This window comes from Alligator mississippiensis, chromosome 11, assembly GCF_030867095.1.
Source record: "Alligator mississippiensis isolate rAllMis1 chromosome 11, rAllMis1, whole genome shotgun sequence".
NCBI lineage: Eukaryota > Metazoa > Chordata > Crocodylia > Alligatoridae > Alligator > Alligator mississippiensis.
The window spans coordinates 22,487,492-22,500,770 of record NC_081834.1 but is presented as its reverse complement, the minus strand read 5'-3'; the positions used below and the strand labels follow the sequence as shown (position 1 = coordinate 22,500,770).

The 13,279-nt window shown below is 43.7% G+C and overlaps 1 protein-coding gene across 2 annotated transcripts in view; it reads left to right on the top strand.

Moving 5' to 3' along the window:
* LYSMD2 (LysM domain containing 2) overlaps window positions 1-13,040 on the top strand; it is a 40,447-nt gene extending 27,407 nt beyond the window's left edge. Inside the window, exons 3-4 of one of the 2 annotated variants that reach the window (XM_019477722.2) lie at window positions 11,567-11,623; window positions 12,198-13,040. In XM_019477722.2, coding sequence (XP_019333267.1) covers window positions 11,567-11,582 — 16 coding nt within the window. In that variant the 3' untranslated portion in view covers window positions 11,583-11,623; window positions 12,198-13,040. The remainder of the gene's footprint in view (window positions 1-11,566; window positions 11,624-12,197) is intronic. The other variant, XM_019477721.2, reaches the window with a different exon arrangement.
* The last annotated feature ends 239 nt before the right edge of the window (window positions 13,041-13,279 follow it).

Genomic DNA, 13,279 nt, shown 5'->3' with positions numbered 1-13,279 from the left:
CTTGTTCAAACCTGCTAAGTGCCAGCTTTTTTCCTAATAAACTACTGTTTTGTGATACTTTCTGCAGATCTATATAGAAACCTGGCCAATCTTGCTTTGCCTAGTGCCAGATTCTGGACTTAATGCAGGGGAAAAAGGCATATGACGTTATGTAGCTATATGCAGTTTTTTATTTTGCAGATACCAAAGCAGTCTTGCCATCACACTTTACATTATTCAAAACAATATTACCAATATCCCCTCCTAGGGCATGATCCTAGGTCATATTTCCCATGGCTTTTTCATTCCCTTCAAGGTTGTAGTTTATCCAGAGCTTTTTGGGTCTTCCCTTGAAGTTGTTTAGTGTGTTCCTTAAAGTTAGCATGGAAATTCCTTTACAGATTGGTGAGCATTAGTTTTGTACTCCAGCATTCCCCTGTACAATGTGAAAGGGTCAGTATTTTTTTTTTAATGAAACCACTGCCAAGCTATTAGATCTGGATTAATCTTTTAATGTTGCCAAAGGAAATTAAGTGATCACTAATGCTAACAGGAACTTCCCTCCAATAAAAATGAAGCAGAACAACACCCTTAATGCACTGCTGGCAGGTATACAGAAAACAACATCATAAGCTAGATAAGTGTGGTAGAAAAATCTAGATACTGTACAGTTTTTCCTTTTTTACGGGATTTGTAGTTGTGAAAGAAGATATAGTAATAACGCTGAATTTCTTCTCCTGTGTATGTGGTATACGTCACAAACATTATGGTCACTGTCTGTTCTCCAGATTGAGGATTGATTATGGAATAGTTTTAAAATGGTGAAAAATAAGATTCCCATGGTCTGTGTCTGAAAATTGAGAAATACTGCAGTACAGCTTAGGTTCCAAGCTTTATGATACATAATGAAGCTGTCCTCATGCCCAAGAACAAACAAGATTACTCCTAGAACCTGTATTCCTGTTAAGAAACACTGACAGGCATTCTGTGATCTTCACTATCTCTAAAAGGAGCCAGTATGGACTATAGAACTGCAGAAAGCCTGACTGATTTCTCAACAAGTGGTAGAGAGAAACTTTTTCTAATGCTCTAAAAAGCATGCTGCAAAAATCACCCCTCACTGGCTCAAACCCCCTTGCCTTCCCTCTTAGCAGGGGTGTAAAAAGGCATGGCCTGCAGGCTGGATCTGGACCCCAGTGCTGCCCCTGGCTCTTGAGTTGACCTAAGCAGTGTGTGCCAGATTGGGCCAACAGACAGGGCCCAAGACCTGAGCCACATATGGTACCTGCCCTAGTAAGTCCAGGACAAGCCTGAAATGCAGCACCTGCTCTGGTATCTGCACTGTATGCAGTATTTGTTCTGGCCAGTTCAGGACCCGAGCTACAGATTGGCCAGAGCAGGTGCCATGTGCTGGATCTGGCATTTTGCAGGGGGGGCATAGACAAACAGGGGAGGTCTGAGGGTCTGGTCTAACATGCAGGGCTGGCCCAGTGCCATTCATCTTACACATGGACTAGTCCCATGCCACTCTTCCACAGGGCCAGGTGAGTTTGACACCTCTGCTCTATAAATGTTTCCATAAAGGAGCTTTGCTATGTATCTTGGACCTCCAACATGCCTTGGAGCATTTCAACCTCTTATATATGTTCAAGGATGGTAGAGTAAGCAGGTGTACATGGACTTGTCACATAGCCTTAGCATGGCTAAACATTTCCTACCGTAAGTTGCAAAGAAGGATTTGCTTTTCTGTGGAGCATGCCTCAAGTTGTTTTTATTGTGTGGTGTTGTGTTGTGGACAGCAGACATGCAGTATAACTTTGTTAGTGGCTCACTTGTTTGCTTTTTCATCTACCACAGATAAGCAGCATCAAGGCTTTTTGGTCCAGGAAAACAGTGAAGCTGCCAAAGTTCTTATAGAAGTGCACACTGTTTTACTTGTGGGAAAAAAAAGAAAAGAGCAATTGACTTTTAGGGCCAAATTCTGCCTGCCTGACTCATCTAAGTAATGTTTAAATGTCAGCAGGTCTACATGTAAGAGAAAGATGAGCCAGGAGTTAGAACCTGATCCAGACCCCAAGAGATTAAACAGGTTTCCCCCTTCTCCCCCAGCTTTAATGGGCTTTAAATTAGATCCTTATTCCCCTTGGATGGTAGATTGTACTCTCATTTTAAGGGATGCTACTTAGCCTACAGCATATTCTCAAGAAAGTGATGTTGCAGGCATTTATGCTTCTTACAAACAAGTATTTGTAACCAAAAGTGCTGTTTATTACAGAACCTGAACAAACAGCAGTCAGCTTAAAAATCTGTTTGATGCATCTTTGATTTGCATATTTTCTCCCTACTTTAAAAACAGATGGCGCATAAGAGCTTTATTACTTGGGAGAGAGCAGTGTTTTCGAAAGATCTCTTTTGTGCAGAGAATATGCCTTTGTGTTGCATTCTTCCAGATTCAGGGCAGCTATCTGCATAAATGCTGGAAATGGCTCTATGAAATTGCCATACCATATCTACCCAAATCCAAAGACAACTGTGAATTTAAGAGGAACCCCTCCACGCCCCCAGTAATTATGTTCTATACTTTGGGAGGGGGTGGGGTGGAATCGATAAGTTTCTTAGAGTTTTCCATGTACAGAATCAAATAATTGGAGGACCCTCTTCAATTCATCCCCCTCACTACTGCTGCAGGGAAAGTGGTGGGGGGTGTCAAGCAGCTGCTGATGGTTCCCCCATATCCCTTGCCTTCTTGTTCCCCTGTCCCCCCCCACTCCCTCCCTGTAGTCTCTGCCCTACCCACCCCCTCTTCTGCTGACCCTTGCTCTGGCAGGCTTCCTCCCTGCTCCAGCCTGGGGCATGGGACATGGGCAGCAGTGGTGGCATAGCAGCTCTGGCCCCAGCCCTAACCCAGCCGGAGTTGCCTCACCACTGCCACTACTGGGCTGCGATCTGTGCCCAAGACTGGAGCAAGGGACAGTCGAAGGGATAAACGGGTGGGGGATGGGGACAGGTAGCAGTTGCCTGCCCCTACCACCTCATACCCTATTTCAAAGTGAGGCACTTCTCCCCTACACTCTCACTCTCTCATATCAAGAGATTTAGTAGATGTGAATTCTGTTTACATCCATTCCACTTGGAAAGAAAAGAAATTCTCAGCATATGCCTCTTCAAATAGTCTTTAGAAATTTCTCCACCATGTCCAATGATTATTGTGGGCTGAACAAACTGCGCTAACAGCAGTCCTGCTCTTCTGTTACTCAGTTGTGCCTCATAAGGCAAACACTGTACAAGCAGTTTGAAAAGGTTGTGGCAACTGCTTTCAAGTCAGTAACCAACCTAAACCCCATTTCAAGATGCTGGATAGTCTCAGTTTAACAGCCTTTCTATTAATAACATGGGAAAAAAATATATTTTCCCTCTTAAGTTATAGTAAAATTAAAACGTCTTGTAAATTAGGTTTATATTTTTTCATTCCAATTTAGTACCGCCATTTACCTTTACAGATTGTCCTTCAGTTGCAGAGCCCCACTGTGATTCTGACCTGTGCACATTAATCCCTGGTTAAGTAATGTGGCTAAGCCTTGGAGCTTGGCATTTGCCTGTTGTTCCACTGTCTACACTAGTGGGGGCCAGCTTTCTTGGTAGGCACAAATTAGCTCCACACCTTGAGTGCCACTCCAGTCTCCTTCTCCTGTCCAATTAGGTACTCCGCTTTCTGCTCCCTGCCTGATCTGCTTTTGCTCCCTGGCCTATCCCTTCCCCAGTCTGTTGCATGCCATACACAGGTTGCCTGTGCCACTCATGGCAGCAGTGTTCCAATTCTCAAGCTAGGTGTAATTTGTTTTAAAAATATACTCTCTCAGAGAAACCACCAGGACATCTAGAGCATAATCTTTTCCCCACCTTGCATCAGTAGTTTGCAACATTTCATGTCTTGCAAAATCCTGTAGGCCATTGGGGGTGGCTGGGAGCTGTGGGTCTTGTCTGGATAGCCCATATGCAGTCATTTGAGGTGTAGTTAAAAAAAAAAAAAAATCCTTATTCCTTCCTACTTACGCATCTTCTGTAGAAATGAAATCTAACACTTAGATTACTCCTTTAGTAGGATCCAATACTTTTGCCTGAATGACATAATTATTGGAATAGTCAGTGTCTACTACAGCATTTAGTTAGGCCAGGGTGCAAACTGGCATATGGATGAATATTTTGGCGTTCTAGGAAGTCAGTAGTTTGTCTAGTACATAAAACAGGGGAGTCAAGATTCAGTGTTTCCAAAAAGAGTGGGACCTTGGATGTGTAGTTGAATCTTCTGCAAACTAGTTTACTTCCCAGCAGCTGTGAGAATTAGTATTAGTGAAGCACACAAGCTTATTGACAGGAGAAAATGAGCCTTGACAGGGGAAAAGTGGGCTTCCAAGGGAGGTGGTGCTCTCCCCTACCTTGGTGGTCTTTAAGAGAAGGCTGGATAGGCATCTGCCTGGGGTCATCTGACCCCAGCACTCTTTCCTGCCCAGGGCAGGAGGTTGGACTCGATGATCTGTTGAGGTTCCTTCTGACCCTAGCATCTGTGAATCTATGAGCCTACAGGAGAGCTAGGTTTAGGGCATAACAGCCCTTCTTAAGAAAGGTTCAAAGCACAAACACTGCCCCAGATATTTTAAAATGTATTCTCTCGGGAGAAGATGATCCTCTTGTTAAGATTTCCCTCTTCCATTAATAAATATTCAGCCCACATAAGTGATGTGGTTGTTGGTAACAAAGCACGACTATTTTTAGCAACATCTAAAAACTCAGCTATCATTTTACTATTGCCAATCAGAGAGCTGCTAATCACAATGGATGACTGAATATTTCAAGGCCCCTGCCAGACATGCTGGTAAAGATGCAATGGGATCTGATGTGTTCTGTACAGTCACTCTTCCTTCCACATATGCATGGTAGGTGGTGTGATTGTGGGAACTGAGCACAGATCCCATTGTGTTTTATTGCTTTGGCAAATAGCAAGTTCCTATACCTGGGAACCTCAGCTGATGGACTGCTAGCTGCAGGGCACACCGTGTACATCCCTAAGGCAGGAAGCCCAGGTCAGCTGCAGGCTCCCAGGCTCAGGGGCTCCTGGTGTTCCCCCCTGGCTGGGAGCCCTGTTACCCATGGGCATACCTGGCCACATGTTCAGGTAATATGTGATTATATAAATATTCTTTCATGGCAGGTTTCCCCACTTGACTAGCATAAGAAGATGCTTTGTATCAATTACTAGTGGAAAAGAGTAGAAGTATAATTAGTTTGACAATGCCCACATACAGTGCCTGATTTATTACTTAATGTTGCATTTGCTAAGGGTTCACCGTGCAACTGTAATACACATTTATTACTTTTTGATAAGCAGAGGCCAGAATTTGTATGCCTTTATTTATTTGAGAAGCACCCTTCTTCAGAAATAGCCACTGTGTCTAAAATGCTTCTAAAAGAATAAATCGGAGAAGTCGTATTTGATGCTTTTGTAATATCCTCCCTGACCATTGTGCTGGCTGGAACATAACAGAGACCAAGTGCAACAAAACAATTTTAGGAGTCCATGTTGGTATAGTTAAGGCAGCACATATAGTTGCCAGAATTCTTGAAAGTCATGCTATTACTAAATGTATTCAAAGCATGGGAAAGTAGTAAGTCGTGCACATAATTATTAGTAGAATTAATACATGCACACAAATCCATCATCTTGTTTAGAGAGAGTATTTGAAATCACATGGACTGAAGCATTAAAAAGCTAGAGGGGAATAATCCTTCAAAAAGGGTGCCTCCATTTCCTTGAATTAGGGTGCATGTACCACATACCTCCTTCAGTTCTTCTCCAGCCATATAGCAGATCCTTCAGGAAACCTTATGGTTCCTACAGTTTGCATTTGACATCAGGACCATCCACACAGTGCAGAGGGCTTAAGCAGCTGCCTCCCCAGAACTACATTATCAGCCCTGGCCAGATCTCAAAAGAACAGTCTGCACCAGTGATTCAAACTACATTCTCTGTCCTGCAAATAACCAAGTGTAGGTCTTCATTGAAAAGTTTACTTGGATGCTATCTCCAATCCTGTCCCGTTTCCAACCCATTCTCTCACTGGAGTTTAGAAGTGCTTTCAGTGAGATATTGCTGGTCTGTCCCAAGGCATAGGACAAACTCAGGGCTTCAGTTCCATTTGGGCTGGTAGTCCATGCTCTGTAGCGAGGAGATGCAGGCGAAGCCACCTGAGCGTTGACACTTGCAGTGTTATATTATTTCCTTAACCCTGTGTGCCCAGGAGGACAGACATGTTATCCCATAAAACACATACAGAAATCTGAAGTATTTAACTTATTGCATCAAGAACAATAGGATAGGTTCCCAAAGTCTCAGCCACACAAGCGGGAGTGAGGACACCATTATCAGGGTAACTGCTCACACCTGGACACCACAAAACATGGAGTGAAACTCTCTTTTTTTGGTACAGGGATCCCACTGCACTACAGCACATGGTAAACTTTTTCAGATAAGGCCCCATTTAGGCTCATAAATATCTTCATGACTCTGTGGCCACAGATTTTCATTATGAAGGAAGTTACTTGAGATTCTTCTCTTTTTTTTTTTTTTTGGAACAATACTACTACTACTGCTGCTGCTACTTGCAGTGAGGATACTCAAGTCCACTTCAGTATTCTCAAGGGCTTTAAACCAAAGATGTTTGTACAGCATTTTAAAAGTGTAGAACACATTTTAAGTGCTTCCATTAAGAGCCACATGGATAGCAGGGCCTACAGGAAAGGGTAGTTCCTTTTGCTATATAAAGCAAGTCTTTTTTCTCCGAAGACTTACTGGTCTGGCTTGGAATCCCAGACAGATCAGGACTCTACTGTGGTATTCACATCCTAGGGATTTCCATTTATAGCAAGTCTGTAGCTCATACTGGCATATTTGGCAGAATCTAAAGAAATAGAGTTTCTCAGGGCAAGTTTTATTCCTGTCAGCTTGAAGAAACTAGATGGCATGATTTGGTCATTATTGGTTGGTATTCTTTAGATTTGCATTTTTATCTAAAAAACTTTTCCACTTATTTGGAATTTTGCCTGTAATGAGCATGCAGAAGTTATTATGCTAGTCACATATATGCTACTATGTATTTGATAAGCACATTTTTCCAAATTTGGACAGATGCATGCAAATTTTGTGTTATCCAGATTCCATTTAATCATGTTTTAGTTGATGTACAATTGAAGGTATGTTTAATATGAGTTTTATTATTCAATGTGGCCTCAGTTTCCCCAAGTCACTTGGAGCCCTCTGGTGGCCTGCTGAGACCTGTTTAGGCACCTTGAATGCCCCATCAGTCACCTCTCTCACTCTTGCTTGCCACAACTTTTCTGTTACTAGGAGTGTTTGGGAAGATACCTTCTGATAACCAGAGCATGGCTTGAAGTGTCCAGCTCCACTCTGCACTATACACTGGGCTCCCTCTCTCCTTGGCTTAGTCCACAGGCTCTTTTTGTCCTTTGTACAGCACTCAGGGGGCCCACACCACCTGCATTAGCTCACAGGCTTCCAACAGCCTGCCCAGTAGTGGGATCTAAGCCCCACTGTGGGGAGTCTTCAGTGGCCTATTTTTCTCCCCTTCAGCCACTCCCACGCCTCCTGGCCTTGCAATCAGTCTACAACAAACAAAATAAACTTTCCCCACTTATCTTTAGGCAGTAGCTCCTTCCAGCCAGGGCTGATAGACTGCCTAGCATCCTGAGTCCACAAACTCAGCATTCTCCAATGCCTGTGAAGCACCTACTCCCCAGGGTATATCAAATCCTACTTCTGTTGAAGCCAGACCACACCTGAGGCTCCAACCCCCAGGCCTGGCTTATAGGAGTCTCTGTTCCATCCCTTCCTGGCCATCTGACCCAAGGTTCCTTAAACAGCAATCAGTGGCTCCCTATTAGCCTAATTAACAGGCCTGCTGCTACTCTTCCTGTAGTGAACTGCTCAGGGTTTGGCTCCTGCAGCTTGCCAATTTAACCCTTTGGTTACTGCAGCTCTCTCAATTCTGCTGCTTGATGCCATCCTCTTGCAGGATTTGGGTAGGTAGTGCCTCTCAACTTACTGGAGTCTTGACTGCCACTTCTCCCACAACTCTGGGCCTGTCAGTGGCCTCTCCATAGTCTGAAGGCTTATGTCCCCTGTGGGGTGCTCTTGAAGGTACAGTGTCTCTGGGCATTCCCATTTTAGTAACAGGTGCCCTGTTACAGTGATGTTGAGGCTTGTAGCAAGTATCACCAGCAACTATAGAATTCAAGCTTTGATTTAAAGGTACAACACTTATGGTTGCAGAGTTGACTGTCTGAACATGAACCAAGTATAATCATCGCCATCTAAAGAGAGAGGGCTGTGTGCCTCTGTTCCTAGTTGGCGCACTGAGCAATTCACACTCAAAGGCAGACTCCCCATTCCCCAGTTACTAAGGAGAAGAGCCTGCAGGGACAGGCACAGAGGTCTCAAGAGTGGACTGTGTTTGTATTACCTCGTGCAACATACCTGAAGACATACACAACATACATGTGTTTCCACTGCTGCTGGAACTGCCTTGTATGCTCCTTGAGGTAGAGACACCATCTTATTATACTTCGGTTGTACTGCAGTAGTGCCTAGGAGTCCTTGCCATAGACCAGGCACCTACTGTGTCAAGTGCTGTGCAGTCCAGAGATCTCTCTAAATTTCCATAGCATGTCTGGTTAGAAGGGGCCAGTAAATCTTCAGATGTCCTTTATATCAATGTTCATTAATTCTGTCCAGTTATCCCCGTGTCCAATCTGCTACTTATTTGGCTAACAAAGTTACTTTGCTCCATGTATGATGCTTTACAATAGAGCTGTCCAACACACTGCCTGCAGCCACAGCTGCACCCACAGTTAGGCTGTTCTCTCTCATCCCAGGGAGCTGTCAGGGGTAGGTAGGTGACTGTGTACAGTGCTCAGAGCGGGGTGCTGCATGCAGCACAGTGCAGCAGGTTGGGGCACCTGCATGCATGACCCACGGGGGGAGGCATGGCGTCGCATGGTATGTAGCCCCAGCCACTTAGAAGTTGGACAGTCCTGCTCTATAAATAATAGCTCCAAAGAAATCAAAATGTTTAACCATTTAGTTCAAATGCTTTTTTCTGGATACTTCAATTTCAAAATAATAAAAATTTAGAGCAAGCACTTTCTTTGTTACTTGGCAGGACTAGATTATGCGTGCATGCATACACCACATAAACACATGCTTCCAGGATACACATTGCCACTATGTGATGGAGGCATGCCTCTTGTGTGTTCTTCATATCTGCTTTAGAAGCAAGAAATTATGTTTAATTTAGGATTTCACAAACACACACCCATATACATAACGGGCACATTAAATGCCATGTCTCCTCCTGCTTTTGCTAAACTGATGTTGGATAAGCATACCCTAATGATTTCTAGCTTTTTAAAGATTTTAATAGTCTTTTAATGAGTATATGATTGGACTTCCTGCAAGAACAAGTTTATTAGCAATGCATTCTTGAATAAAATGGATTCTGGACTCTCTGCCAGGTTCCACCCCCCTCGTTTTCATTGCCTTTTTGTTCACCAGATTTCCATACAAATGCTTTTTATACCCTCAGATCACCACAGAAGTACAAGTGATGACAACCATGCTGATTCCTTGGCCTTGCAAGGCTGCAGTTTACTTTTACACTTGTCCTTCCCAATTTCCTTCATTCTTTAATATGGTCTAAGGCTTTTTCAGTGGGTGACAAAGTTATCATTGTAGGGACATCTTCCCTAACGTGAAATGCTTCCTTTGGACATGCAGGCAGTTTCATGTGATCCACAGGTGACAGTTATGATACAGATTGACTAAAAAAAGATACTAGTGTGTCCCACAGATTCTTCCTTTTAAGCAGCACAGAATAGTTAAAGAGAAAAAAGGATTTTGCTCTTTTCCTGACTCATTGTCATTCAGTTCACTGCAGCACTTCAAAATTTGCAAACAATAGCGTCTACTGGTTTCCCAGCAAAATCAAGTGGGTCAGAATTTTAATGATTTCCTCCTTCCTCTTTGAGTCAGATTCATAATAGGTGTTAGGATTTAGAATTCATTGTTACAGTTGCCATTCTCTTTATTATAATCTTCAGAATGGAATTGGATTTTTATAAGCTTCTTCAGATAATTGTTACAGGAGGAGCTGGCCAAGCAAAGGATGCTTAGTGTGGACCATGGTAGAGCAGGGGGGGGCAAAAATATGGCACACTGGTTATATCCAGCCTGCCAAGTGGTTTCACCCAACGTATGGATGGGTGTCTACTAATTCACTCCATTTGGCCTGGCCTCAGTCTGCCCCTGCTGTGTTTACATGGGGCAGGGGCAGCATGTATTGTGCTCCCATTTTTGCTTGTGGGATGGCCTTGACCCCAGTCCTGCAGGTAGGGAAGTGGTGGGGGAGGGGGAGAAAATGGTGGCAGGAAGGGGAAGGGGGAAGCTGGCAGCAGTGGCGATAGGACTGGCAGCTTGCAGGTGAGGGGGTGGGTGGCTGCAGCAGTGGTAGGTAGGTGCATGGGAAGGAAAGTAGGGAAACAGCAGAGAAAGGGTGGCAGCAGTGGTGAAGTGGTAGCAGCGGGCGAGAGCAAAGCAGCAGCTAGGCCAGAGCATAGGCCCTGAGTCAATGGCCCGGGGCTGGGCCAGCAGGGGCGCAGGGTGGGGCAGCAGGACCATGGAGCCCAGGCACAGGGTCTGCCTGGCTTCATAGTGTGAATCTCACATGCAGTCCACCCAAACCACGCACCTCTGGGGAGATCCCTGCGCGATAGAGCTGGTGGCTAGCCCTGCCTGCTGCTATGTTCAGGTCAGGGGGAACAGCAGGGAGTTCTGCGTTATGGGGCTGGGCTGGCTCCACCCCTTTCCCTGCCGCCTTGGCCAAGCCCCATGACCTGCACCGCCAGCTTCATTATGTAGGGCTTGGTGGGGCTGGACTTGCACACTGCCACCATGTGCAGCTTCCCCACATACACTCATTCCCATCTCAGCCACATACCCCACACCCCACCACATACAATATACAAGAGTAAGACCGTATTTTGAGCTTTTATGCAATTGCCTTTAGATAGACTATGCAAACACATAGATCAGTACAAACATATTTTAAAAATAAAATTAAAATAAGTTATAGTAAATGTTTGATTTTTTACTATATGATTTTTTTTTATTTCCACTTGCAAGATGGCAGCACCTTCTCTCCCAAAGGAATACTTCCAGGGCAAGGGGAGGGACTTCTGTTGGCAAAGGTTAGGGGTTAGAGGTGGGACTTCTGGTTCCAAGATGGCAGTCAGGAAGTGGGGCACCATCAAGGGATAGGGCTACCTTTGTGGCCCTCGACAGCTCACCAGAACTCATTAAGCAGCCCTCTAGCCAAAGTAATTGCCCACCTCTGTGGTAGAAGGTGTTTTGCGACTGTGTTGCACCTGTTCTTATCACTTGCAGAGATTTTTCTTGAGTCTACATGTGGGGTTGAGCCAGAACCATAGGTGTGGCTTCATCTATCTCTCTTGTTGCTAGGAATGTAAAGGAATGAGTTGGCCAGAGAAGAAGAGGATGAGTTTATAACCCAGAACAGTTAAGCAAATTTTGTTTCCTCCTATTCCCTGCCCTGCCTTTCAAATTTTTCATTTGGGCAGATTGAAGAGGACAAGCACCTTGTCCTCTTCATTCATGCTACTCAGCCAGTGTGGTTTTTTCCAGTTTAGGATATCCATGTGAACCCTTTCAGACAGGGAGAGTCTGTACATCACCTACCACACAAGGCCCCATGGAATCATGATGCACAACTTCCTCTTCCAAGGCAGCAGAAGGAGTGCAATGTGACAGACTGAAACACACTGCACTTGCGGGTCCCTCGTGCTGCCTTCAGGACAGGGATTGTAGTAAGCATAGAATTCAGAATCTGGTTCCTAAACACAGGGCCTCATAGTATTCAGTTAGTACTGCTTTTCCCACTTTCAGCTTCATGTTCTTGAAACCATCAATTAGCCTAATGATTCTACTGATGTAATATTGCAGCTGTAGAGAACAGTTGAGATCAGTGCCTTTCATCTTGAATAAATATGGATATCTGTTTTTTATTGGTGTTGAGACATGTCTTTCAGTTATCCTCCCTCCTTATCTGACCATACTATTTTTCCCTTCTCAGAGAGGAAGATGAAGAAAGCCCCTATGCAACTTCTTCCTATCAGCAGTAGAAGACAGACACATGGTGACCTGGAAACCTGGAATGAAAACACAGTTCTTAAACTAAACAGCTGATTACTCTGAAGCAAGTTGTTTAGACTGAGCATCGCCATGTGCTTTTTACAAGTCTCAATTGGGTCATTTCACTGACTGTAATTGCACTGAAAATTTGACCTCTGCCTTCCATAGGTAAATGTCCTTATACTATATCAAAAAAGGATTTTAAGCCTTTTAAAACTAGCAATTGCCTTTGTATCCCTTCTGTGCAAATTGTAGCATGGTAGCAACAATATATCCTTAAGGTCACCTTTATGCAGGACATATCAATCTTTAGTACATATTTTGTAAATACTTCCTCAGATAAAGTGTGCGATATTGAATTAATTGTAAGTTCTGCTTGTCAGTGGAAACCATATAAAAAAAATGACTGAGATGTCACAGTCTCAATTCAGCAGTCTTAGTGCAGACGTTTGCTATGGAAGGTCTTGCCCCTTGCCATGCCAGGGGCTCCCAAAGCGGTCCTTGAATCGTGTCTGTATGGATGCATGTGTGTATATAAACAGCATCCATGCATTTCAGAAATGATGAGTTTGACCCATGTTGAATGGGTGAGAAAGCCTTTATCAGCAAATAAACTATTTAAGTTTGAAATCTTGACTTTTTGGAAATAAAAGGGAAAAAGTTATAGTAAAAAAAATATATATTTTTCTTTGTGTGATAGTGATTTGGCATATGAATGTGTGTTGTGTGCAATTATAAGTTGTGTAATTTTAGTTTAATAAATACAAAAAGATCATATAAATAATGTCTGTTATTCATATTGCAACCTGTCTGATTTCTACTAGAGATCATGCTGAGCAAAGCCATTTGCAGATGTATCTCAGCTTTAAATGTTAGTTCAAAGCAAAGAGCAAGTGCCTGATATTGCACTATAAAGTATAAAATCATCTGCCAGAAAAACCACACAGGTTTTCCCCTAAATTATTTTCATTTTGCACAGGAAGTGAAGATAAGCAGACTCCCACATCTCAGTTTCCTGGGGAC